A 27,816-nucleotide genomic window follows, 5' to 3' on the forward strand; every position below is an offset into this window, starting at 1 on the left:
TTAAACTACCTCCTATGATTACACCACTAAAAAACAGGCTAAGATTTAATACCCTCAACACTTTGCTATATATTATCCACTCTCAGATATATAGAACAAGACAGTAGATGCAGGAGCAAAATTCTTTCTGATAGATGAACACATTTTGTTTATTTTATATATCTAAATCTCTGGATCCACAACTTGGTGGGTACCCACAATTTGTTCTCCTATAATGCTTGGAGTACTGCTAGGCATAGCTATGCTTGTGTGCTAAGTTGCTTCAGTCATGTCCAATTCTGTGACCCTATGGACTGTAGTACTCCAGGCTCCACTGTCCATGGGATTCTCCAGGCAGGAATACTGGAGTGGGTTGCCATGCCCTCCTTCATGGGATCTTTCTGACCCAGGGATCAAACCCGTGTCGCCTGCGGCTCCTGCACTGCAGGTGGATTCTTTACTGCTAGCCACTGGGGAAGCTCTGCATAGCCATAGGTATCACCAAAATTAGTTCAAAAGCTACAGTAGCTACAATCGAGAGTCAAAGGTTCAATCCAAGTCTTCCTAAAATGGATTCCCCACTGAATCTCTGCAGTATCGCAGTAGTTTCTGATCACAGTAGTATCAAAGTATTAATGGTACATAGTAGGATTATCACAGTAGAAGCATCACAGTAGTATCTCTTGACATAGAGATGAAATTGAAAAAAATCTTCTACAGAGACTTTGAGAAATGCACTCAAATGGGGTACTGGCTAAGACTTCACCAATTAATATCCATTGATTCCCATTCCACTTGTAGTTTAATTTCTGATTCTTCATTCTCATCCTATTCGGGCTTCCCTGGTGGCTCAGACAGTAAAGAATCTGATGGCAATGCAGGAGACCTGGTTTCAATTCCCTGGATTGGAAAGATTCCCTAGAGAAGAGAATGGCTACCTACTCCAATATTCTTGCCTGGAGAATTCCCTGTACAGAGGAGTCTGGCGGGCTATAGTCTATGGGGTTGCAAAGAGTCGGACACAACTGAGCTACTAACACTTTCACACTTTCATTCTACCCAGCCTAATGACTACTCATTTCAGGACAACTGTAAAAATAACTCTGACTTTAAAAAACATTAACTGTAGAATAAAATATAACCTCAAATAATAATAGTATCATCTCACACCTGTTTCAGTCAATCTGGAAGCCCAGGCTAATAATCCCATTATCATTTTCATTTCTTTAGGTTGATTCTCACTAGAATCTTAACTTGATATCCTCAATTAATATATAATAAAAAACTAAAATTGAACATTTAAAGGAATCATTATTCTCTTTACTTTGTGAGGTAATAGCAAACATATCCATTTTAGGTTCTGAAATTTCAGATTTTAGGCAAAAGTGCTATACAATAAAGGGTAGTCAGAAAATGCTTATGATAGTAGGAAGAAGATATAAATGAGTTTACACATGAAAGATACAGAAAGTTAAAAGACATATTACATTATTTTATAAAATGATTAATAAAGTTTTCAGATAGATTAAACAATTATTTAGCTATTAATAAGAGGGACTAGCTCACAAATGTTTAATCAATAAGTAATTGCATGGGATTCTCAAAGCAAGGAGAGAAACAAGCAAATGATCATCATGAGTTGTACTGGTGATATGATTAAATATAATATCATGGACTTTGAAAATAGATTTCATGTAAAATGGATGTATGTATGGATAATGTAAATATCTATTCATTCCATTTAGAGTAATAAATGAATAAAACTTTTCCTTTTATGGGAAAAATATTGAAGTCCTTTGCAACCAAGTAAGTGATATGGTTCTTTTCTTTGGTCAGGTTATTTAAGGATCCCTTGGCTCTGATAGATATTTCTTCAATTTCTCCTCTTTCTTCATAAAGAAGTAATTTTCCTACTTTTCTGAGATCTTTCGACTTCCTCTTCACCAATCATTACTCACCAGCCTTTAAATATAACCAGGTGTTTGCCATCTTAAATATCACTTCTGTCTTTCTCATACCCTCTTCCAGAGTCTACCATAATTCCTTTTTTAAAAGGAAACTACTTTTTGAGTTTTCTAAGTTTCTATCTCTATTTCTTAACTATTTCTTATCTCTATTTCTTCTCTATTTCTTGGTTAGTATGGATTCAGCCCCATTGATTAAATAAATTACTTTTGCCAAGACAACCAATAACCTTTTTTTGCTAAAGTCAAAAAGTCTTTAGTCATACCTTGCTTGATGTTTTTGGCACCACGTGATACTGTTGACCCTTCCTTTTAACATTTTTTTTTTTCTATTTGAGTTCCAAGGTGCCATCACTTTTCTTTGTTTTTTTCCTTCTACAGCTTTTTACTTGTCATTGGAGTGGAAAGCCCCATCTATTCTACTCCAAATGACCAGTCAAAGCCAATCATATAGTTTTATTCATCTTGCTAGGGGTGAGAAATCCTTACCTATTTTGGATCAGTAGGTGTAAAAAGAGGCTTGTTGGGAGATTTAGGGAAGAAAGGCTTTGCTTGTAAGAGACAGCTACTGGAAACTTGGTTTTCTCTCCTTATAAACTTGAAAGAGGAAGCTTGTTATCTTCAATTGTCATAGGTAGCCATCTGATAATTATGAGAGGAACCAATTTTAGGATAGAGCCAACAATATGAATGGAAGAGTGGAGAGGGGAAAAGCCCCAAGTATTTAAAATTATCTTTGTTGTTCAGTTGTCAAGTCCAGCTCTTAGCAACCCCATGGACTGCAGCATGCCACGCTCCTCTGTCCTCTACTATCTCCTAGAGTTTGCTGAAGTTCATGTCCATTGAATTGGTGATGCTATCTAATGATCTCATCCCCTTCTGCCCTCTTTTCCTTTTGCCTTCAAGCTTTCCCAGCATCAGGGGCTTTTCCAATTATCTAACTGAAGATTAATCTGAGGCTCAGCCTAGATTTTGTCTACTTATGTTAGCTAAATATTTCTTTAGTGTTCAAGACTAAAATTTTCTATGGCTTGTGGTAGAAAAAACCTTATTGATAAAATCTTTAGCCATTTCTTCTCTGTAATTATAAGAACATGTCACATGTTGGTGTTCTGTGGCACTCCGTGTCTTCTGTCTTATTCATGACTCAGTTATGACTTATGTTTTAATTATTTCTAAATTTGTATCATCAACTAAGATTTCTCTCCTGAACTCCTGAAAAATATGTCTAAATAGCCACTAAAAATTTCCACTCAGATTTTCTAGAAGATACCTCAAATCAACATTTTAACTTTTTTTGTTGCACAGCATAGTATGTGGACTCTTAGTTCCCTGAGCAGGGATTGAACTCCTGCCTCCTGCTTTGGAAGCATGGTATCTTAAGCATTGGCCTTCCAGGGAAGTCTTAAATCAACATATTAAAACTTAAACTCCCTCCCTCTCTTCCACTTCCACTTGTTACTCTTTTTGCCACCTCCCTCAGTGAATGGCACATCATGACTCATACAAATTAGAAACCTGGTTATCACTCTTAGAACTATTATCTGTCTTTTACGCCCTATGTACAGTCAATCACAAGGTCATGTTGGTTCTATCTTTTAAGAATATACCAAATCTTTGCATTTTCTCTCTACCACTCATTGCTTCCATCCACTCTACCTTGGATTATAAGAGAAGCTTTGTAACTTGTTCCATGGCCTCAAATCTTTCTCCTTTCCAATTCTTTCTCAGAAAACCTGTCAAAGTGCTCTTTGGATAAAAATTTAATGATAGCTCTCCCCTGTTTAAAACACTTCTCCCCATTTCTTTCAGGATAAAGCTCAGCATGGTCTGGTTTATGCTTATACTCCTGGCCTTATTTTTCATACCATCCTTCTCTCTTAACTTTCTTCAATTCCTTTACTAAATAGATGTCCTTTCCAGGTGCTCTCCGAGCCCTGTATTCCATCCTCTCAGGACTGTATTTATCTGCAGTGCTGGATATTGCTCAACAGGCAGATTAATAACATGTATAACACCTGTAAACCAGGATATTAACAATTATTTTGGGTAAAAAAATTTGACATTTAATGTATATTTTTAAAAAAGTACTGAAGCATTCATCGAGGGGAAAAAATCACGTAAGTTACAAAGAAAGTATGTGATTGTGTAGCGTATATGTTATGAAGCACAATTACAAAATGAACATTCATGAGCTTAAGAACTAGAGTGTAAATTTCACAATTCAGCTGAAGAAACAAAATACTACTACTACTACTACTATCAGCTTCCTCCCTGACCATCCTATCCCTAGATCCTATCTCTTTAGAGACAACCATAATCCTAAATTTTATGCTAACCATTCCCTTATAAAAAGTTTTCTCACCATATACTTACGCCTAAATGATATATTTTAGTTTTACTTGTTTTTGAAACTTATAAATATGGAACTCTTTAATTGATTCAGTTGCATTTGCTTTATTTTTTGCTCTTGATGTGTGCCATCACCTGAAACTTGTTCCTCACTCAAACTATGCTTCTAAAGTTTATACATGTTATCCCAATTATAGCTAACAAGTGTTCATTGCTGCAAAATATTCCTTTGTGTAAATAACAGAATTTATTGTCTCATATTCCTTGTAATAGACAGGTTTACCCATTTTCCTACCATTGTAAACTTTACAAGTATCTTGAATGACATACACAAGAGTTTTGCTAGGATATCTTAGGAGGGCAATTGTTGGAATGTTGGATATATTCATATTCAGCTTTTATAAGATAGTTTATTGTCAATATTATTGTGCTTTATACTCTTTCAAGAAGTATAAAGGAGCACCCACTACTCTTATACTTGGAAACAACTTATATTTTCATACTTCTTAATTTTTGATAGTCTAATAGGTTTAAAATAACATTTTTGCTTTTTCCTGATTGATAAAAAGTTCAGTTTTAATATTAATTTACTCTCCCGATTGCTTTTATTTTACCATACTTTTGGTATTGTGTTATCCATCTTTGCATATTTTTTGCAGGAGTTTTAAAAAATATATTCTGGAATATTAGTCTCTCGTCCTTCATATATGTTGCAGTTGTCTTCTCGGTTAGAGTTTTCTTTTTACTACTTTTATGGTGATTTAACATGAAGTATGATAATCACCTACTTATCACTCAGCCTATCTCACCAGACTAACAGGTTCTAGAGGTAAGCCACCATACTATATCTTATTCATTTTTGTCTCCCAACATCCAGCGAGTACTCAACACATAGTAGTGCTGCTTCATACATACAGTTGCTCATTAAGTGTTTAATGAATGGATGACAGGATGAGTGAGTTGCTATGATTTTACAGGTGGTGAATCAATCTTTTGGTGGTCAAATTTGATTTTATACAAATTGGTTACACTATGCTGCTGAATCAGATTTCAGAAAGTATACACTACACAATTTCCTGTACTTGTACTTCAAAGGTGGGTGTCAGGCATTAATACGAGGTGATAAATTTTCAGAGAGGTGGCAGGATGTTGTTCATAAAAATTCATTACCAGCTATGAACACTTGGCAATATTCACTTTTCATATTTTTCAACACACTTACAGTTAGTCAAACTCCCTATTGTGGGATAGTATTTAGCCTAAATTTATCACAAAGTTAGAAATGATGTTAAGACACAAGATATGGATTACATATTACAATGGATATGCAAGGTTCATGGTTTGTGTCATTAATTTGAAATTGGTTACCTTTTTAGTAATGGTGTCCGGAGGTACATCCCGCCTCCCAAGAGGATAAGGATTCCATTGGCCACTAGGAGATACATCTTCTTGTCCATTGTCTAAAATGTTGCTTTGCTGGGACGGGGTCTATTGCAAAAATGGTATGGCATTCTTTAGTGATGTAATAGAAGTTTATCATAGTTTTCTGAAAAGAGTCCCTAATGATTATGGTAAAATTACTTTTTTTTAATTGCAGAAAAACATATATCCTAAACTGGAGGTACTTTTATACACTATTTACTTGGTAAGAATTGTAAATTAATAGCTTTTTGGAAGCAATGAGAAATTCAATTAAAATAACCATCTTAGAGTTATTTATTGCATTTTAAAGAGAAGTTTAAATTTGCGGTAGTGGAATAAAAATAATCAGAATAAAATTAACCAATTGTTACAAACCACATTTAAAAGTTGCTTTAGTTGCTTCTTTAGTATGATCTTAGCATTTAGAATATAAAGTGAAACCATATAATACACAGTATGTAACTTCTAATATTCCAAACCATAATCTAAAACAAATTTTATAAAGGTGTACTGATTCTGGGAGAATGTGTCTTGCACTAATCTACAATGATGTTAACACTAGCACAGTGTGGGATTCATGGTACTATGACATTATCTATAGATCACTTAGAGGAAAAACTAACACATCAAAAAGTATTGGGCTGTTAGATTTTTGGTTTAAATAAATCATAATTGTTTTGATTCCAAATTTATTTGCATAGATCATTTATATATTAAAGATTAAACTCTTCATATATATTTTATTTTTGGCAGGTTTACTGCTTACTATTTTTTAACAAATAACATAACTCCTGTCTCTGTTATTATTACTACTAGATATTTTGGGAGGCATTTGTAATCTGATCTAAGTAACAGAGGGTAATCATACACCAAGAGAAAGACAGCCTCCTATGGAGAGCTACAGTAGTGGGATATTTTTCCTGTCAAAGCAGATTAACTTTTTGCATAGACTTTTTTCTCCTCTAGCCTATAGGATATACAAGTACTGCCTGATTTTCTGGGGAATTCTTATGTGGTGAGATATTATAGTCAGTGTTTCTTATGCCATTTACCTCTCATATTTTGGAGGATCCCTATGGATAGAGAAAGTCTGGTTAGAGTGTCCTCCAACCCTGGAATGAGAGAACTGGGCCATTCTGCTCATAATATGGTGCAGATGCACTGCTTGCCAGGCTTCATCCAGTTATATTGAGTGGTCCTAACTGTTCTCCTTTACAAAACAATTATATAATGATCCTATCTGCATTTTGATTACATGCACTTTTTTTTTTTTTTTTTTTAATTTTAGTTGGGGGCCAATCACTTCACAACATTGCAATAGTTTTTGCCATACATTGACATGAATCAGCCATGGGTTTACATGTGTTCCCCCTCCTGGACCCCCCACCCACCTCCCTCCCCATCCCATCCTTCTGGATCATCCCATTGCCCCGGCCCTGAGCCCTTGTCTCATGCATCGAATCGAACATGGAATGGTAAAAACCATTGCTTGGAAGTGTTAAAAATAATACTTATTATGACAAAATTAATTAAAATTAGGTGAAATTTTTCTGGGGTCTAATGGATATATATAGTGAAAGTAAGGAAATAATTCAGTTTTCTTCTTGTATTTTGACTGTGTGAATTTCTTTTTCCTAAGTATCAGAAAGTATGAAAAAAGAGGAAAAAGGTATTGAATTGAGGCTCCTGGGTTAGTTAGGAATGAATTTACCTGTGTTTGCTTGAAAATCAGATATAGGTTAACATATTTAAGAGGACTTCCCTGGTAGCTCAGACGTTAAAGCATCTCCCTACAATGCGGGAGATCCAGGTTTGATCCCTGGGTTGGGAAGATCCCCTGGAAAAGAAAATGGCAACCCACTCCAGTATTCTTGCCTGGAAAACCCCATGGACGGAGGAGCCTGGTAGGCTACAGTCCATGGGGTCGCAAAGAGTTGGACACGACTGAGTGACTTCACTTTAACATATGTAAAGTACATATTACTTGAAAATAACCAGACAGCTTTTCAGTGACCATATGCCTGATTTCAAGCATTAGTTTTCTAATCTTCATCTTTTAGAGATTAATGTTTGTACATGCCCACAAATAATTTTTCTAGCTATTATTATGACAAGTAAAATTCTTAAAATTAAGCAATTAAAATACAATTATGCAGAGTGGGCACTACTGGACAGTTTTCTTTTTGAATTTTTAGTATGCATGTCGTTGCTGGCTTGATTTCTTTGCCAGTAAAGTGGGATTACAAATATGCTCAACTTGCTTGGTCTGTGGAACACAGAGTTTTGCAAAGTGGCCAGAATTAAAGCACAAATAATCCTTTTTGCCTCCATTTCATCCCTATCTTTATCACTATTTTCTCCATTAAACTTTCTTCAGCTGCCCTGACATGACTCTTAGTCACAGAGAACAACTGAAATTGCAAGATTCTTTTTAATGTTAAAAAAAAAGGCTAAAACCCTTAGTCAAAATCCTAAGATCATGATGAGATAGATTCTTCATCCATTTACCAACTAATCTTTCTCTTTTTAAAATTAGAACAACTGCACCAATTTCTGTATGTTACAGGGGCCAAAGAGAACATAAATACACAGACACATGAAAAAAAAATACTTTGACTAGACAATGAGAGTAAAGGAATTTCCTGAAAGCAATTTCCTTTATTCATTTCCAGAATGCTCTGGCTTCTTTGTTTCTCTTAAGTGAGACACCCAAGGAGTGATTTCAGTTTTCAAACGTGGAAATACTGTGAAAACATTTATTTATGTTTGGGAGGGAGGTACCCCACAGAGAATTATGTAGTGGGTTCACATTCTTTCTCAAAAGGAATGAGTATAGCTATTTACCAAAAAAACACTTTTCAATAAAGTGCTCCTGAACTGTCCAAAAATGCAGTTGTTTAGTTGTTAAAATTTTATGAAACGTTAAAAGGAGCAACCAAATAGTGTAAAAAGAATAATGAAGCTATCATTTATTATTTCAAAGAACATAACCAATTGAGTTCAGTTTTCATTCAATTATTTTTAGTATCACATTCGAGTTATTTTCTTTAGCTACTCTAAAAGATTAAGAATTAGTCTTATTTTCCTCACCACATATAACCAATTAAACATAAAATATGTGGAAAATCATCACAATATAGCATTTCTTCAGCTTCTAAATTCTGCAGATCCTTAATATTTCAAAATAAAAGAGAAAATGGTCAGTGTGATTTACTTAAAAGTCAGAAATTACTCTTGTTAAGAAATTCAGTAATGTAGAAGAAGTTTTGCTGAACAGACACTAGTCTGAAAAATGACTGCGAACATTTGCAGATTTAACATTTGTGATTTTGACTACTGCGAATGATCACAAGCATCCACTGGAAGAAGTAATTTCTGATTTTGCTGAGACATAAATGTACATGAATATACGTGTCTGTGTGTCTATATATCTGCGTATGTATGAGCATGTATATGAGTGTATGCATGCATGTGTGCATACATGTGCCTCTATGTGAGTATATGTGTATGTACAGGATTTGCATATAAGAGTAAATGGGCTTAACTGATCCAGAAGGTTTTCTCTTTACTGGGACAAGCTTGGGAAATTAACTTATGGCAATTAGCTGGAAGAATTATATCAGAGTAGTAGAATCTGGCACTTTGCAAAGGTCTTAGGATATATTACTTAAGAACTCAAGGATTATTTTGCTTAGTAATTGGCACATAGTTCATAAAGGCACACAGTTAAAAAATGTGTTGAAAACAACTTTCGCCGAAGTATTTTCAGTGAAATTATTGTTATATTATTCTTTCTCTGAAAAAAAGTAGGTCATAAAGACAAATATACATCAAGCTTGAATCTATATCATTATGATTTCACAGATCTCAATCTGAAGATGGTAATGTAATATCCAGATGAGCTTTAAGCTATTGTTTCTTTATAATGGTGAGGAAGCATATGTATGAGTACAAGATTCTTTTGGTAATTTTAGTCACTGTCTGTGAGGAATTATGTGGATTTACAGACTGAAGGATTTTTTCATAATTAGAAAGATAAGTGAATCCTTCCCTGAGCGATAGGTAGCCAATAATAGATGCAGCAAACTCAAGAGAAACTATAGGCATAAATTACCCCAAGGTTCTACATAAATCTTGCTTTGCTTTCAGCAAACAAAACAGAACTGGAATTAAATAAATAACCCTTGGAACTCGGGTGAATGAATACATGTTGGATACTGGAACTATCTGATCCTGAGTAATCTGCATATATCTATAAGAAAGGACATTAGAAATTTAAAGAGTTCACGTGCAAACATTGCCTAATTCAATGATAGTTGAATGAGTATCAACTAATGAAACAGTGAGGTCATCTTCTTCCAGGCAAAATTATATTAAAATATTATTTAATACATGTTTCCATAATTTCAACTTCTTTTCCCCTGAAATTATAATTTATATTAGTGTCTGCTTCAATAGCCAATAAGTAGTAGGAGCTATGGAATAATATTATGGTGGTAGAAGTTAAAAAAAGGAACAAGAAAAAAATTATCAATTTCTCCAGTGCAGAAGAGACCACACTATTTATATTGGCAGCCAGACACCTGCAGATAGGGTGTTGGAAAAGGTAAGTGATTTCTTTCCTATGCTTGCACATCTCTGGAGTAGAAGTAGCATGGATGATTAGCTTGCAATTTTCTTAGGTTCACAACCTTTGGTCTTTTATTGCTACCAAACATATTTCTTGATGATACTGAGTGCTCAGGAAATGCAAACATGTGTTGAGGAGTGAAAGGTAACTAGTAGCATTTGCTAAACTCAGCTAAATAAGCAAGGACAGTTTCTATAGCCCGTAGGGGGTGATTTGGGCTGTGGTATATTTCGGATTAGTTAATACATTCTATTTGTGTATTCGTTTGTGTTTCCTATTCTATACAATGGTGATAACACTTCCATTTAGGGTTTTTGGTGAGGGCTGTGTGAAAAAATATATTTAAAGTATCTCATGGTACTAGGTACATAGTAGATTTTCAATAAGTCCTAGTCTTTATTCTTCTCCTGCCAAGATATCTATTTTTCCCACCATTAATGTGGATAATAAAAATGACAGTTTGAGCTGCCATTTAACAATATTATATTTCTTTTGATAACATAAAATTTCAAGACATTAGCTAAGCTCATTTACAACAGAGCACATCCAAAGAAGCACACTGAACCATCAACAAAGTCATAGAAAGCTACCTTAAATGCTTTTTGGAGAGGCAGTTATAAATGAAAAATGAATAAATGAATGAATAAATGAATAAACAAAGACAGAATACTAATAATTTATAATTCAATAGCACACGTGTATGTCTTACATGTTCTGGTAATAAATACTATTAAATCTTTTAGGAAATTAGAATAAGCATCAAAAAAATGAAAATAATAAAAAACAAATTAAATTTATCAAACTAATTTTTGTGGTTTTTATTTGCATTCTGTTAATATCAAGAGATTCTATAAAGTTACCATAGAAACTGTAATTTACTATTTACAGTACAGAAAGCCTATATTTAGCTTGTAATCCATGAAAAATGTATAATACTAGACTTGGAATATAATAAATATAAAAAAATAGAAATACTCAAAACACATATCAAAATCTGGGAGAACCTTTTCTTTTTGTCCACATAAATATTCATTGTTTAAATGCTTTATCAAGTGCAGAGTTCTTTACTCTTCATCAAAAGACAGTTATATCCTCTAACTAGTTTATTACAAGTTAGCTTAAAAGAAAATTTGGAAAAAAAGAATTAGACACATTTTGGTAGCCTTAAAAAAAAAAACAACAGCAAATCGAAAAAACCAAATAAATTGCTGGGTCAGGACTTCAGGTAGTATTAATACAAATAGCGCCTTTTTGTCAATTACCATGAGGAAATGGAGAGGTAGCAATCACACAAAGGGGCTCTTTCTGGGTACATAACTTGCAAAAAGACAATTTCAGTGTAACAGATAAAACACAAAAGGATTCTCCTTTCTCCCAATTACAAGAAGTTAAGTCTTGTCAGCAGAGAGTGTGGGGAAAGGGCCTGGGTTTCAGCTTCTGAATATTCCCTGGCAAAGGCACCATCTATAAAAAATGGAAGCTGCAATTCCCTATCCAGTGCTTAATTGGCGATATATGAAAGCGTTCATTTCAGTTCCTTAGGATACTTCATTCATTCTTTGTAGGACAACTCAGGGTCATTTACCATAGCACATAAATAGAGAGGCAGTGTTATCATTCAGGAATTTTATGAATAAAAAGACAGCTCCAGTATTTTCAAGGGGGAATGAACAGTTTTGTTAATTTTGCCTATTGAAAATGTTTATATTTTGATCTTACTTTATATTTTAGTGCAATTCTCATGGCTAACAGTCATTTAGAGGCTCTCATGATATTTAAATAGCTGATGCTAATATTAATTATCTTAAGTGGTAAGGTGAAAGTGTCGTAATAGGTTTTTATATATTTGTAAATCAAAGGGAAATAATTTTTGCCTATCTCCTTTCCTGGTGAGAAGAGTTCCAGGAAATTGAGCTTCAGTTATAGGACTGATTATCAATGGATCAGTGGAGCCAGAAGGGAGACTCTGAGAGGTTATACCTTAAGAAAGGTTAACCCTAAAGTTTCTCAGGAAAACCAAACAAATTTTATAATTAAGAAGCTCTGTGGGAAAGATGTATCTGAGCACAAAGGCAAAAGGGCAGAGACCTAGGTTGGAAAGAAAGGAGTCCCTGGAGTAATTCTGAAACTGATTAAGCATCCAGTGCATACACCTGATAATGTTTTTGCAATAGCAGCAGGAGAGGAAAGTTGTCCAGATGCCTAAATACCTACATTTTATAGGCCTTAAAGTGATCATTTGGGTCATATAATAGTTTGGGGGCAATGGAGTAGTAACCCTGTTTCTTTTCCATCCTTGCCTTCTCTCTTCTCCTGTTGTTGTTTTTGGTATGAATGAAAAGTGTTAGTTGCTCAGTCATGTCTGACCTTTTGTGACCCCATGGACTGTAGCCCACCAGCTACTCTGTCCATGGGATTTCCCAGGTAAGAATACGGGAATGGGTAGCCATTTCCTTCTCCAGGGAAACTTCCCAACCCAGGGATCGAACCTGGGTCTCCCTCATTGCAAGCGGTTCTTTACCATCTGAGCCACCGAATAATACAATATTAGTGATAATTCATTTTGAGATAGGCTATTTCAATACTTGATATTCTTTTTTTGATGTGAAGCTGGATGGCAGCATAATAATTTATTTATATTGAAGTATAGTTGATTTGGGGCTTCCCAGGTGGTAAACAACCTGCCTGCCAATGCAGAAGACATAAGAGATGTGGGTTCGATCCCTGGGTTGGGAAGATCCCCTGGACAAGGGCATGGTAACCCACTGTATTGTTCTTTCCTGGAGAATCCCATGGACACAGAAGCCTGGCAGGCTATAATCCACAGGGTCCTAGGTTGGACATGACTAAAGTGACTTAGAACACAGGCACCATAGTTGATTTACAATATTACGTTAGTTTCAGCTGTATGCAAAGTGATTCACACACATATGTGTGTGTGTCTACATACATATATTTTCAGTTTCTTTTCCATACTTTTTTATTCTTGTTTTGCAATTTCATACAGTTTCCAAAGAGAATTCCTTTAGATCATCTCTTTGCCCAATTGGGAAGTTTGCAATATCTCCAAGTATTATAATTCTGAAACATTTCTGTTATAGATCATCTTGTTGCTGTTTAGTTTTTAAGTAATGTCTACTTCTTTTGTGACTCCATGGATTGTAGCCCTCCAGGCTCCTCTGTCCATGGAATTTCCCAGGCAGGAATACTGGAGTGGGTTGCCATTTGCTTCTCCACAGGATCTTCCTGACCCAGGGATCAAACCCACATCTCCTGCATTGGCAGGTGGATTCTTTATCACTGCGCCACCAGGGAAGATCTGCGCCACCCATAGATAATCTTAGAGCTACAGTAGAATGGGAAAGACTAGAGATCTCTTCAAGAAAATTAGAGATACCAAGGCAATATTTTATGCAAAGATGGGCACAATAAAGGACAGAAGTGGTATGGACCTAACAGAAGCAGGAGATATTAAGAAGAGGTGGCAAGAATACACAGAAGAACTATACAAAAAAGGTCTTTATGACCTGGATAACCATGATGGTGTGATTACTCACCTAGAGCCAGACATCCTGGAGGGTGAAGGCAAGTGGGCTTGAGAAAGCATTATTACAAACAAAGCTAGTGGAGGTGATAGAATTCCAGCTGAGCTATTTCAAATCCTAAAAGATGATGATGTAAAAGTGCTGCACTCAATATGTCAGTGAATTTGGAAAACTCAGCAGTGGCCACAGGCCTGGAAAAGGTCAAAGAAGGGTAATACCAAAGAATGTTCAATTGTACAGTTGCATTCATTTCACATACCAGCTAAGTAATGCTCAAAATCCTTCAAGCTAGGCTTCAACAGTACATGAACTGAGAACTTCCAGATGTTCCAATTGGATTTAGAAAAGGCAGAAAAACCAGAGATCATGCTGCCAACATCCATTGGAACAAAGAAAAAGCAAGGGAATTCCAGAAAAACCTCTGCTTCATTGACTACACGAAAGCCTTTGACTGTGTGGATTACAACAAACTGTGGAAAATTCTTAAAGAGTTGGAAATACCAGACCACCTTACCTGACTCCTGAGAAACCTGTATGCAGGTCAAGAAGCAATAGTTAGAACTGGACAGGAAAAATGGACTGGTTCCAAATTGGGAAAGAGTACATTAAGGCTGTATATTGTCACCTGGCTTATTCAACTTATATGCAGAGTACATCATGTGAAATACTGGGCTGGATGAAGCACAAGCTGGAATCAATATTGCTGCAAGAAATATCAATAATCTCAAACATGCAGATGACACCACTATAATGGCAGAAAGCAAAGAGGAACTAAAGAGTCCCTTGATGAAAGTGAAAGAGGAGAGTGAAAAGCTGGCTTCAAACTCAACATTCTAAAATCTAAGATCATGGTATCTGGTCCCATCACTTCAAGGCTAATAGATGGGGGAAACAATGGAAGTGACAGACTTTATTTTCTTGGGCTCCAAAATCACTGAGGACAGTGACTGCAGCCATGAAAGTAAAAGACGCTTTTTCCTTGGAGGAAAAGCTATGATGAACCTAGACAGCATATTAAAAAGAAGAGACATCATGTTGCTGACAAAAGTCTGTATAATCAAAGCTATTGTTTTTCCAGTAGTCACATATGAATGTGAGAGTTGGACCATAAGGAATGCTGAGTGCTGAAGAATTGATGCTTTGGAACTGTGGTGTTGGAGAAGACTCTTGAGAGTCGTTTGGACTGCAAGGAGATCAAACCACTCTATAATAAAGGAAATCAACGCTGAATATCGATTGGAGGGACTGATGCTGAAACTGAAGCTCCAATACCTCAGCCACCTGAAACAAAGAGCCAATTCATTGGAAAAGAACCTGATGCTGGGAAAGATTGAAGGCAGGAGGAGAAGGGGATGACAGAGGATGAGATGGTTGGATGGCATCACTGATTCTATGGACATGAGTTTGAGCAAACTCCGGGAGATGGTGAAGGACAGGGAGGCCTGGTGTGCTGCAGTCCATGGGTTTGCAAAGAGTCAGACACAACTGAGCAACTGAACAGCAAGAATAGTTAATGAGTCCATTCTATAGGGTACCCCAAACAACATCATCAAATTAATATAGCAGCAAAGAGATACTTAATTTATATCTGGAGAATAATGTACACAATGAGAAACAGTGCTTCAAGTATATTACCATTTTTCAGTCACTGAAATGAAAGTCTCTCAGTCACGTCCGACTCTTTGTGACCCCATGGACTATACAATCTGTGGAATTCTCCAGGCCAGAATACCGGAGCGGGTAGCCTTCCTCTTTTCCAGGGGATCTTCCCAACCCAGGGATCAAACTCATGTCTCCTGCATTGCTGGTGGATTCTTTGCCAGCTGAGCCACAAGGGAAGCCCTTTCAGGCACTGAATATGTGTATATTATTCTATAGATTGACAAGAAAACCGGGCAAAAAACTAAGTCAAATAATTTTAAGGAGTTCAAGTGATAGCTTCTTTCATACCAAGACCTCTCTAATCTGTTCTTTGCATTCTGAAATTCTGTCATTGTAACTTAGGGGCTTGATTTCTTTTTAATTGACAAGCCCTGCAGGAAAGCTGTCTGTTTAAGTTGGTGATAGCTTGTCTGTTCCTTAGTGCAAATGAGTTTAAAGGCCCTTATGAACTTTGGTTATTTTTTTAGGGCAGAGAATGAGCCCTGGGCATCTAAGAGGACATGAAGAACAGACTCCATTTAATGGAGAGGCTCCAATTTAAAGGAGAGGCTCCGGTGAAAAGGATCTTACTGATAGTAGTGTGCTGGAGCCAACTACACTCGGTCTCAATTCTGAGTTCAGTGATGTCAAGTTACCACTTTGAAATTGCTCAGAGAGCGAGTGCTCTGTCACTGACATAGGCACTGACCAGAGATCAGGCATTTTTCTTCCTGGAGAGACTTTTGCATACAATACTGGCTCTGCAACAGGAGACTGAGGACAGAGAAAATAACTTACAGAAATTCTCAATTAAGTCAGTTTTTTTTAAGTGATCATGGGTGATAAAAAAAAAAAAAGCTATGAATAGAAATGTCTCATTGATTTTATTACTCTCCTCAGAGTAGGAAGCAAAGTATCCAGAGTTAGGGACTGTTATTAAGACTAATTTGACAATAAAACATGGTTGAGGTCTTATGACATTCATTTTGCTGGGAGGGTAGTTTGTTCCATATGTTCATTAATTGATTAAGAGAAGAGGGTTTGGAGGCTACATCATTCTATTATCCTTACTTTGGCATTGCTTTTTTTTTTTTTTAATAAAAACTTACTAGGTTAATGACTACATTAATAATATAGTCATAATGGCATATTGTGTGAAAATGACTCATTAGTCTCCATTGAAATGCAACTAAGACAGATTGCATTAGTCAATTTAAACAGGTAAAATGGACATTTTCTGTTTTGCCTGAATAAAACAAGCTGAAATGGTCCTCGGACAATGGAAATATTTTCTCTTATCGTATATGCCCTTTCAAATGAGTCCACATTTTCATTTAAAACCATGTCAACTTGCTACTTTCCCGTTAACCTAGGATGAGTAAAAATTTGCTAGTTAAGCCACAAATTTGTTTCCCATGTTTTACTTCTGTGTAATATTTCCCACAAAAAAAATGGGCTAAAGAAGCTTTTAGAAGTGCTAATGACTTAATTGTCATTCTAACCTAGGACTTTTCCAACTAAAATCCAATCATAATTTCTATTTCTGTTCTCAGAATGCATCAGTAAGAGAATATGACTGTCTCCAAAAAAGTAAAATAAAAATTTCAACATATGTATATATACATATACACACACATGAAAGAAAGAAAAGCAAACAATAGAAGAAAAAGAAAATGAATAATAAGAAAAATGAGTCTTAAAGCAACACAAGAAGCCATGTACCTGCTCAATCCAAAAAGCAAAGCTATTAAGTAGGAACCTGATAATCAGTCTAGCTATCAATATTCATTTAGCAGCTAAGAGTATGGGCTCTACATTATTTACCCTTATGCTTTTTGGACTCCTGAGAGTCTGTAAGCAGGATTGTACATACAGCCTAAACACATTATGTGAACAAACAACATTAATTGGCTTTGGTATGCTGACACATGTAGGGCAGTCCATACTTACTTTCTGAAGAGGTAGTTCTTGTAGATCAAATTTAGACTTAGTCTGCAAGTTTAAAGTCATGCTTCTGCCTGCATGCATTGCTGAAATACCTCCATAGGGCAGCATGCCAAGGTTAACTGTGTTGTGTTTGTAAGCAGCATTCTGAGTAGAGGAAATAATCATGTGACAGGATGTGAACACATGCTCAACAAACTGATTATTACATGAACATGTTTAAATTTATAACATTTAACTTTATGCAGGCAAACGGTAACTTTCTTTTTTAAACATGCACTTGATCAGACAGAAGCATACAGTCAACAGTGTTAGTTATGAACATAATGAGTACCATCCAAAACTACAGAAAAGACAGAAAGCAAAGATAACATTCTGTTTTACATTTGTTGCTATCTCATAGGCATAGAACCTATCTTTTACATATCATGATTGTGGTGACTGGACAAATGTTTATCGGTGGTGATTTATTAATTCAAAAATTTCAAACAGTGAGGTCTTAAATTTTGTCAGCTGAAAATCTCATGGTCTCTTTCACATTGTGAGATTAGCATACACAAAAGACAAATACTAGCTTCTAATTCTGCCTTAAAACTAATGCCCTGCGAAGTTAAAGTGAAAATCAGTCGCTTTTATTTCTGTCTTATAGGCATAATCATGGCAACTCAGAAAAAGAGCTGGTCAAAAAGTCATTCAATCTCACCAGTGGATGATTGAATTTATTAATTTAGTTAAACTACTCATTTTGTATGTGAATCCAAATATCTTCTTTTGTTCTTTCTTAAAAATTACATTTTAAACTGATGAAATTTCATAATGAAACTAAAGGAACTATGCTTTGAATTATTAATGCTATTTATCTGACATACCTAAACATTTATAGAATATTCTAGTGATATCTGCACTGTGGCTACCCTTCAGTAAGTGCATCTGAAGTTATTCCAAGTGGTTCAGTTTTTTCTACAGAACTTCATTTAAAAATTAAGTCATTTTGCATATCTTGTCATCAGATGGTTTTCATCAGTATAATCTCTACTTTCCACCTATCATGAAAATACAATAACTGACAGCACTTGGCCCTTTTAATTAATATAAAAAAATCTATAGAAGTTAACTTAATACACTTTTAAAAACCAAATGTTATTGAACATTAACAGGAGACAGTTATTCTATTCTGAGGGCATTATTTGCAAATAAATGATTATTAGGATCAGAATTTCATTAACTGAAAGATGATTACACTCCTGATGGTGTGCTGTCAACTCATCATATTTGTTATGGATCCCTGATTATTTCATTCAGAGGATTTTTTTCATTGTCACCATGCCAAAGTTGAGAAGGACATTGAGCATTTCAAGTTAGCACCTGAAGGATTCCTTAAGGTTTAAAATGACTTCAGTCTAGTGCTTTCTCAGCAGCTATGGAAGAGTAGCAGTCTTAGACATACGGGTTCACGTTTTACTATCTCTCAGTCAAGTGGGGTTCTGTAGTGGAAGCATGAGCCTTAAGGTCAAACCAAAGGAGAAAACAAGCACCTTTAATCTATGGTAGTACTCAGAGCTGCCTCTCCAAGGTTAACACCAAGCAAGGTCTTGAACCAACATTATGTAGAGCTGTTAAGCTTATCCAATGTCCAGGCTTCTAGGCAGTTCTCTTTTATAAGGGATGGACAAAGATCTTGTAGTTTCCAGTGTAACTATTTGATTCCTAGAGTTCAAATCACTCAACTAAATTTTACTGGGAAGGAAGCAAGCTGTGCCTGGTGCAATCTCATTTTGGGCAGAATGTGAAATACCACAATACAGAACTATTTTTACATAATAAAGCTGTGCTCCAGTACCCTGATTTATGTTGTATGTAAGTTTTAAGTAAGATACAACCTGAATAACTCAGCAACTCGACTGAGAGGGGGAAGAAGTTACTCAGAGAAAGGAGTAAGAGCTTTCAGGATTTGATGGCTTGAAGCAGTATTCTAAGGTAATTTACTTTCTTTGAATTAAATGAGAAGCTATTGAACATACATTGAAATTGCTCTGAAAAATGAAAGACAAACTGAGGAAGTTATAAACAGACAGGGCATATGTGAAGACTAATTAAAAAGGGAGGTGCTGTCACAACAAGGGAAAATACATACAAATTTACTTTTAGTTATCTGCATCTGGGATGGGAAGGGTCTCTAGAATTCTGCTGATCTAAATCCCCCTCCTCCAGTCCTATTTTCCTCCCTCCGAATTCCTGCTCCAACTAGGGGAGACTCCTACTTTTCAGCAGCTCTGATCAAGAGAAATGAAACATTTATCTGGGAAACTAGTGAATAAATGATAGTACCAAATACTTAAAATTTCATCTTTTTTTTTCATTATCTATTTTCATTCACTCCTTGTTGCCTCAATTTACTAGTCATTGTATATATGCTCCAAAAAGCTTCTGATAACCTTTCTCAGCTAGTTCACCTTACCCTGTTATGTATGGTCGTGTCTACATGAGGCCAGAGTTCCCAAACTGTACTGTTTATTTGGCCCCAAATATTTTCACCCTCCAAGTTATCTGTCTACATGGAGGGTAAAACTTGAAGTAAGGCATGGTGACAACCGACCGGGTGTCTCCCACTGACAGCCAGTCATGAGGCTTTGATAAGGCTCCCTTCAATGGGACTGAGCACACCTATTTGAAACAGACATTCTGATGAAATATTTTGCAAGGCAGAACCAGTTTCCACATTGAGAAACTAACACCCACACACACATTTATTAGTTCACTCTTTCCCTATTAATAATTGTTTTTCTTGTCATGTAGACACGACCTACAAACAATATAATTATTTTAAAAGAGTACACCTGAAAACATAAAACTCACCACTAAGAAAATATATAATAAATGCAATGACCTATGCTTTTAATAGTTTTAACTAAAACTATTGAGTGAAACATTCTAATGGTATATTATTACCCAGATTACCAATTTATGCTGAGCATTGAAACCTAGAAAATCAGAACAAAAAGCCCTATTTTCACAAACTAGAGTTTTAAGATTGTAAGGTCAATGCAGAGTATACAGAGTCCTCTACACCAAAGCTACAAAGTACACTCAGTGGTGATGGTCAATTGATCATAGTTCTAGAAAATGAAATACCAGATTTGTCTTAGATATAAATAGCAACAAAAATATAATTCAGGCCTTACAGAAAGTTTTTTTACTCTCTTCAATTACTATGCATTCTATGATTTATTGTGATTCAATTTTAACTGAATTGGGCTTATTTTCCTCTTTTTTTCTGCAATATACACACACTAATTTGTATGTTTATAGTCTTCATAAAGACATCATCTATTTTTGTTGTCTGTAGCATGATTAGAATTTAAACATTTCTTTCTATATGAAAACCAACATTCTAAATGGCAGGATTTTCATTAAACAAAGTAATGTGTGGGAGGGCATTCAATCTCTGCTTATTTTATTTTTCTGTTTCTTGCTGGGAAGATTATTGCTCATTAGAAGTAACAACTTTAGGAGTCCCATAGCAGTAACTATATGCAGATTTTATAAACAAATTAGGTCTGACTTCAGTATATGTGAGTCTGTGCAGAAAGGAGCAGAATACTCACTTTCTATAGATTCAATAAAGATCATTTTCTCTAGGTCACTAGAGAACAGTTTCGTGTCCTAGGAGAGGCATTTTGCCTTCATGGCTAGAAAGCAATTGAAGCACCATCCCATATAATAGAATTGAATTCTTTCTCACTAACCACTTTTAGGATAGTTTTGATAAATAATTGACCTACAAGTTATGAACTCTCGAAGAGCATTAAATAGTATCCACGAAAAACTATTATGATCAATTTCCCCACATATAAAGATAAATAAAATGCTCATCATCTATTCATTCATGTAGTTCATGCTTCACTACATGTGCTCAGAAATGCCAATAAAGTAAAACTAAAGGCAGGAGGGATATTCTTACAGAGAAATGCCAAACATACCCTGTCTAACCTTCTAGCTTCTATATGTCTAAGCAGCTGTTGTCTCCAGTCTGCAGGCATTTTACCACAGCTCTCCTCTCCCTTGACAGGAGTGGGCCTCGTCTTTATATCACTGTTATCTGATGGCTTGTCACCATAGTTACCCAAGTTATAGTCAGATGGTATTTTTTCCAAAAGAGCTGCCATAGTAGGCCTAGCTGAAACTGGCCTGGTTTGGGAGGCACCGTAACTCTCTGTACTGTAGCTTCTTGCAGACAATGGCCTCCTTTGGGTAAGGTTTTTAACTGGAAAACTTCCCGCCTGAGCTTTCACTTCTTGATATGAAGGGTGTTCATCTTCATACCTGCCATTCCTTTTCAGGAACTGGGACTCAGTCACTGAAACGCTGCTTTGGCGATCCAGACCACCCCTATACGGAGGTCGGCCATACCTATCACTCGGAGTTAGCTCATGAGGTTCACTGACCCTTCTAAACATGGCCATTTCTGTAGAGCTTGCCAGGGAGTCAGCTCTTCTCAAGAAGCCTGCCCTGGCGCCTTGACTTGCAAACTGGGCGTTGACCACAGCATCTTCGTTAACAGATGGCTGAGAAAATGAAAATATTTGCTCCACTGGTGGGTATCCTCGGTAAGCTCGAGGGCTAACCAAATCCTTGGCGATGTTTTTCCCGGGTTGTTGCACATACTCAGAATTGTGTTGAAAAGGGGGCGGTATCCTCTTTTCAGCTTTAACTTCCACCGCTCCTTGGGGATTGAAGCTTTGGTCAAACTGATAGACTTTTTTGGTCATGGATGCTTTCTGTTGTTGAGGCCCTTTACTGCTTCCGTAGGTGAGCATCTCATCATCCAGCATTGGGACTGACTGGCTTCGAGACATACTGGACATACCATGCTCTGGTCCCAACATTTTGTCAGGTCGTTCATGACTTCCTAAGTGGTCACTTCCAGTAGCATAGTTTTCTAATGGTATATTATAAACCTTGTATGTACCAATGTCAATCTCATCAATACTCTGTGACTTTTTGAATTTATTGGACTTGATATCTTTCATTAGTGGGGAAAGCCTCTCTGTGCTTTTGCTAATCGAAATAACACCTTTAGAAGAGTCTGGGCGGCAGTGGATTTGAGAAAAGACATTACTGAGACTCCTGTTGGGATTAGAATCGTGATACTCCCATGGTACTCCTGGAGAAAAAGGACTAGGTATTTCAGTAGATTCTTTTATATGTTCTTTCCTTTCAGGCAATGGGCTGGTGGTAGGGGTTGTCTCTAATTTGGAAGGGAAAGCAGTCCTGTCTTCAAAAGGACTAGGGGTTCTGGTCCAATTCTGCCAAGGATTGGAAGGAGGCACTTCTGTTTCTGGTGTGTGTCTGTGTGTAGACTGCTCAAGTTCCAGGGGAACACCAACAATCCTATCCTGCCTAATCAAAGGCCTGCGTCCATGAGAAGATGTGCTTCTAGCTTTCGAACTCAGGAGGGGATTATTGTTGGCATTCTCGCCTGTGGTCTCCTCGGCAACGAACCCCGTGTTATCATAATGGGAGCCATCGGTCCAGTTGTCTGTGAACGCTTCACTCATTGGCAGCCGGTCAGGACGCTGTGGTAGGTTCCCTGGGGGGACAGCCTCCCGCTGGCTGAGTAATGGCTTTGCATCAAGAGGCTGTGGGAAAGATTGTGCAATCCTGTGAACACAACGGGAAGAAGAAACATGAAAATGAGGAAGAGCTGGGTCTTTGCCACAAAGAGAACAAGCAGGCAGGAATACCCGCATCCTTTGTTCAACTGATCATTCAGCCACACCTCACTTATGATTAAGAATAGCATTATTATTTCATGTTCAAAAAAATTCACCCCTTTACCCTGATCTAACTTTTATTTCTTTTCAGTAACCACCTTCCAGTACATATAGTTTACTTACCTATTATACTTATTGCACATTGCCTTGTGTCCTCTGCAGGATGTAAACTCATGAGGGCAGAGGTTTTTTTCTCTTCATGCCTAACATAGTGCTTGGCACATAGCAGGTAGTAAGTACATATTTGTCAGATGAACGAATGAATGAATAAATGAGTGAATGAAGAAATACAGAGATTTTCAGTAATGGTCCTGAAACCTGTCTGATAATTAGAACTACCTGATTCTTGGCCTCCATCTCTGGAATTTCTGATTCAGTACACTTCCAAACTATTGGCTGAGGGTAACTTTCTTATCAATTTCTGATATGTCAAATAAATTCAAATTGTCTTCAAATAATATATTTGAGGGGCAGGTATTGGAAGACATTAAATCCATTGTATAGTGAATGCATTCACATATCTTTTTCTAGAAGGTAAATTAAATTATGAGTTTTGGTCATTGGTATGTTTATTCCAGTGACCACAGTATCTCTAGATGATGCCCATTTTTCTAAGTTTATTTTAAACCATTTGCATACTAATCATATCAAATTATATATCTTTTATTACAGCCTTTTAAGTGCTTTCACTAACTGAAAAAAAAAGTGCATTTAGAAGGTATTTTCCAAAAGTATCTAAATCAGTCTCGGCTTGTATGACAAATAATAAATTTATGAACTGAAAGAGTTAAATTTTTATCATGGGCATCAATGAGTAGAAATAGTCGTTCATTAATTACCAAAGAATATATAGCAAATGGTATTGATATTATCAGTAAAATCTGCGTGGAAGTCATTGATTATCTATGTCATATGACAATTTTTATTTGCTATTTGTAGTGTGAAATATAGCAACAAGCTATAAAACAAAGGAATCAGAACTGGGCAAATACTACTTCTCCGAGTCACTTTGTTGCCCTCTATGGCTTTTGATCTTAATATATCTGTAACAATGAAAGTAATACAGAGTAGAAGCCATTTTGGAAAGATTAAATACTTTTACTTACATTCTAACTTTCCCATGTGGTGATAAAATGATGATGATGAAGAGGCTGATGACAAATTTACTGAGTATTCACTTCGTACTCGGCACTTAGTGCTTTCCAAGCATTTTACTTTCGTTTGTAACACCATTTGGGATGGTGAACGCCCAAATGTGTCACAATTATGTAATGATGGAAACACAACTTTTGACTAATTATTTTTGGTTCTATCCTTTCAATCTTTTAATCTCTTACCATCTCTACCATAAACAATGGTTTTGCTTCACAAAATGGATTCATCCGCTCTTGGAAATCCCAATGGGACTACATTTGCTTACCTGCCCCTTAGGTCTTCTATGCCACTCATGTGCTGAACATAATTCCCAAATTAGGAAGATTCCATTTTTTAAAAAGTTGCTGAAAATAAGCATTTGGGGACAGAAAAGAGGGAATTCTAAACACACCTGTTACCCCACAAAGAATTATGTACTGCATCTTTAGCTGTTGTCTGCAAGGACCCCACTTTAACCCGGGTGTTAGAGGATCCTGAGGAAGCCTGGGAAGGTGAGTAGTCTGAGTAAGTGCCTGAGGAAACACTGTTATTCAGACAGTGAGTTTTGTCAACTTCAGACTCATCAGTTGATTCTGAAATGCAAAGGGAAAAATATTATAATGCTATGAACATTGCCAAGTATAAACAGAAAAGCAAGTATGAAAAATAGCATACCAATGAATGTTAGAAATACATATTTATAAAATATTTCTATAGACTATGGTGTATCATAATTTACAACTGGTGATTCATCATGCACATGCATTTGTGGCATATTTTCCACACCAGGTTCACAATGTTACCTTTTTTGTCCTTCCCTAGCAGAACAAGTTTGGGTGGGTACAGAGGGGTCTCAGCTAATGAAGGGTGAAGTTCCCCAATCCTCATTTCATTAGCTGGATGAACAAAAGAATCCTGAGAGATATAATAATACAGGACAAGGAAAGTAAACATTTAAATACTGGTTAACCAAGAAGGCAATATTTTTATTTGGCTCAAATATAATGGGAATCTAGAATCTAGTTCACTGTGGCATGCTAGGAGAAGTGAATCATATGTATCTCTGAGGTAAGCACTAAAATGTTTTGTTTTTCTAATTTGAATGAGTCCATTTATCCCTCATTTTTTGAAAGCTATTTATATGTCTGGCACTGTGCGAAGAACTGTGGAGTTTCCAAAGAAAGACAAAATGTCACCCATGCCCTGTGGGGATTTACAGTCTAGTTAGGGAGTTAGATATAACTCATAAAACAGGATTGAATTATGATAAGTAATACATAAGTAATATAGTACATAATATATGAGATAGAAGCATGTAAGAGTTCTAAGGGGTGAACTCTTTTAGAGTTCTAAGCGGAAAGTATACACTGACAAACTAGATTTTTTTTTGATAGTTAACAAAGGTGATGCACAATAGGGCCTATTTTAACCACCACTCTCTCTCTCAATGCCTACTGTTTTCCAAGTGATCATCTCAGTTTCTTTAGTTCTGTCATGCTTTCTTCCTGAGATTTCTGGTTTTCTCATGATCAATCTAACCTGCTAAATCTTCACTCTAAATCCATTCACTGAGTGTAATGAACAACACTGGTATAAGAATATAACTTTATGACAAATAATCATATTAAAAAACCAATGGATTTTAAACTTCTGTAGCAAATTTGGAAAACTCAGCAGTGGCCACAGGACTGGAAAAGGTCAGTTTTCATTCCATTTCAAAAGAAAGGCAATGCCAAAGAATGTTCAAACTACCACACAATTGCATTCATCTTACATGCTAGCAAAGTAAAGCTCAAAATTCCCTAAGCCAGGATTCAACAGTAAATGAACCATGAGCTTCCAGATGTTCAAGCTGGATTTAGAAAAGGCAGAGGAACCAGAGATCAAATTGGCAACATCCATTGGATCATTCAAAAAGCAAGAGAGTTCCAGGAAAACATCTACTTCTGCTTTATTGACTACGCCAAAGCCTTTGACTGTGGATCACAATAAACTGTGGAAAATTCTTAAAGAGATGGGAATCCCTGACTACCTGACCTGCCGTCTGAGAAATCTAGGCAGGTCAAGAAACAACAGTTAGAACTGAACATGGAACAACTGACTGGTTCCAAATAGGAAAAGGAGTACGTCAAGGCTGTATATTGTCACCTTACTTAACTCAGCTTATATGCAGAGCACAGCATGAGAAACACTGGGCCGGATGAAGCACAAGCTGGAATCAAGATTGCTGGGAGAAATATCAATTATCTCAGATATGCAGATGACACCACCCTTATGGCAGAAAGTGAAGAACTAAAGAGCCTCTTGATGAAAGTGAAAGAGGAGAGTGAAAAAGTTGGCTTAAAACTCAACATTCAAAAAACTAAGATCATGGCATCTGGTCCCATCACTTCATGGCAAATAGGTAAAAAATGGGAACAGTGAAAGATTTTATTTTTGGGCTCCAAAATCACTGCAGATGGTGACTGCAGCCATGAAATTAAAAGATGCTTACTCCTTGGAAGAAAAGGTATGATCAACCTAGATAGCATATTAAAAAGCCTCAGAGACATTACTTTGCTGACAAAGGTCCACCTAGTCAAATGTATGGTTTTTCCAGTAGCCATGTATGGATGTGAGAGTGGGACCATAAAGAAAGCTGAGCGCCAAAGAACGGATGCTTTTGAACTGTGGTGTTGGAGAAGACTCTTGAGAGTCCCTTGAACTGCAAGGAGATCCAACCATTCCATCCTAAAGGAAATCAGTCCTGAAGATTCACTGGAAAGACTGATGCTGAAGTTGAAACTCCGATACTTTGGCCACCTGATGCGAAGAGCTGACTCATTGGAAAAGACTCTGATGCTGGGAAGGATTGAAGGTAGGAGGAGAAGGAGACGACAAAGAATGAGATGGCTGGATGGCATCAATGACTTGATGGACATGAGTTTGAGTAAACTCTGGGAGTTGATGATGGACCAGGAAGCCTGTCCATGGGGTTGCAAAGAGTCAGAAACGACTGAGCAACTGAACTGAACTGAATTCAATTTATTATTTCCAATTAACCAGGTAGCAGGAGAACATTAAGAAATGCAAAAATACTAAATTTTCATTTTTCTAGGTATAAAAATGGCTTGTTTATTCTCACGAGTAAGTAGTGATATAAATTTATGCACAATAGTTCTCTTTATGTCTGCTACCCTAGGTAGCTCTCAGTTTCAAAATTCGATTGCACACTTCTTTTGATTAATAATCTTCGTGAGTTGGGTATTTGTTGCTTGCTGTGATCAAAAAATCAAGTGCCACCCAAAAATCAATGTGAAACAGAATTTAGAATTGTGGTATCCAACATAATTCCAAGGTTTGAGATGGTAGGTGGTGCCTAAAAGGTGCACACATTTCGTTAGTAAGTAGTTTGGTTATTTAAGAGTGAAAACTGTTATTTTTTCTTTCAG

The 27,816-nt window shown here is 36.4% G+C and overlaps 1 protein-coding gene across 1 annotated transcript in view; it reads right to left on the reverse strand.

The window, feature by feature from the left end:
- The window catches only part of LRRC7 (leucine rich repeat containing 7), a 574,473-nt gene that overhangs the window by 71,414 nt on the left and 475,243 nt on the right, over nucleotides 1-27,816 (reverse strand). The window contains exons 19-23 of the mRNA XM_081490660.1: nucleotides 25,189-25,300; nucleotides 24,798-24,978; nucleotides 21,458-23,138; nucleotides 17,484-17,624; nucleotides 5,664-5,783 (exon numbers count right to left, since the gene is read on the reverse strand). Coding sequence (XP_081346786.1) covers nucleotides 5,664-5,783; nucleotides 17,484-17,624; nucleotides 21,458-23,138; nucleotides 24,798-24,978; nucleotides 25,189-25,300 — 2,235 coding nt within the window. The remainder of the gene's footprint in view (nucleotides 1-5,663; nucleotides 5,784-17,483; nucleotides 17,625-21,457; nucleotides 23,139-24,797; nucleotides 24,979-25,188; nucleotides 25,301-27,816) is intronic.

The sequence above is a fragment of the Giraffa tippelskirchi genome, chromosome 5, assembly GCF_054371585.1.
Source record: "Giraffa tippelskirchi isolate mGirTip1 chromosome 5, T2T-mGirTip1v1.2.pri, whole genome shotgun sequence".
NCBI classification, from domain to species: domain Eukaryota; kingdom Metazoa; phylum Chordata; class Mammalia; order Artiodactyla; family Giraffidae; genus Giraffa; species Giraffa tippelskirchi.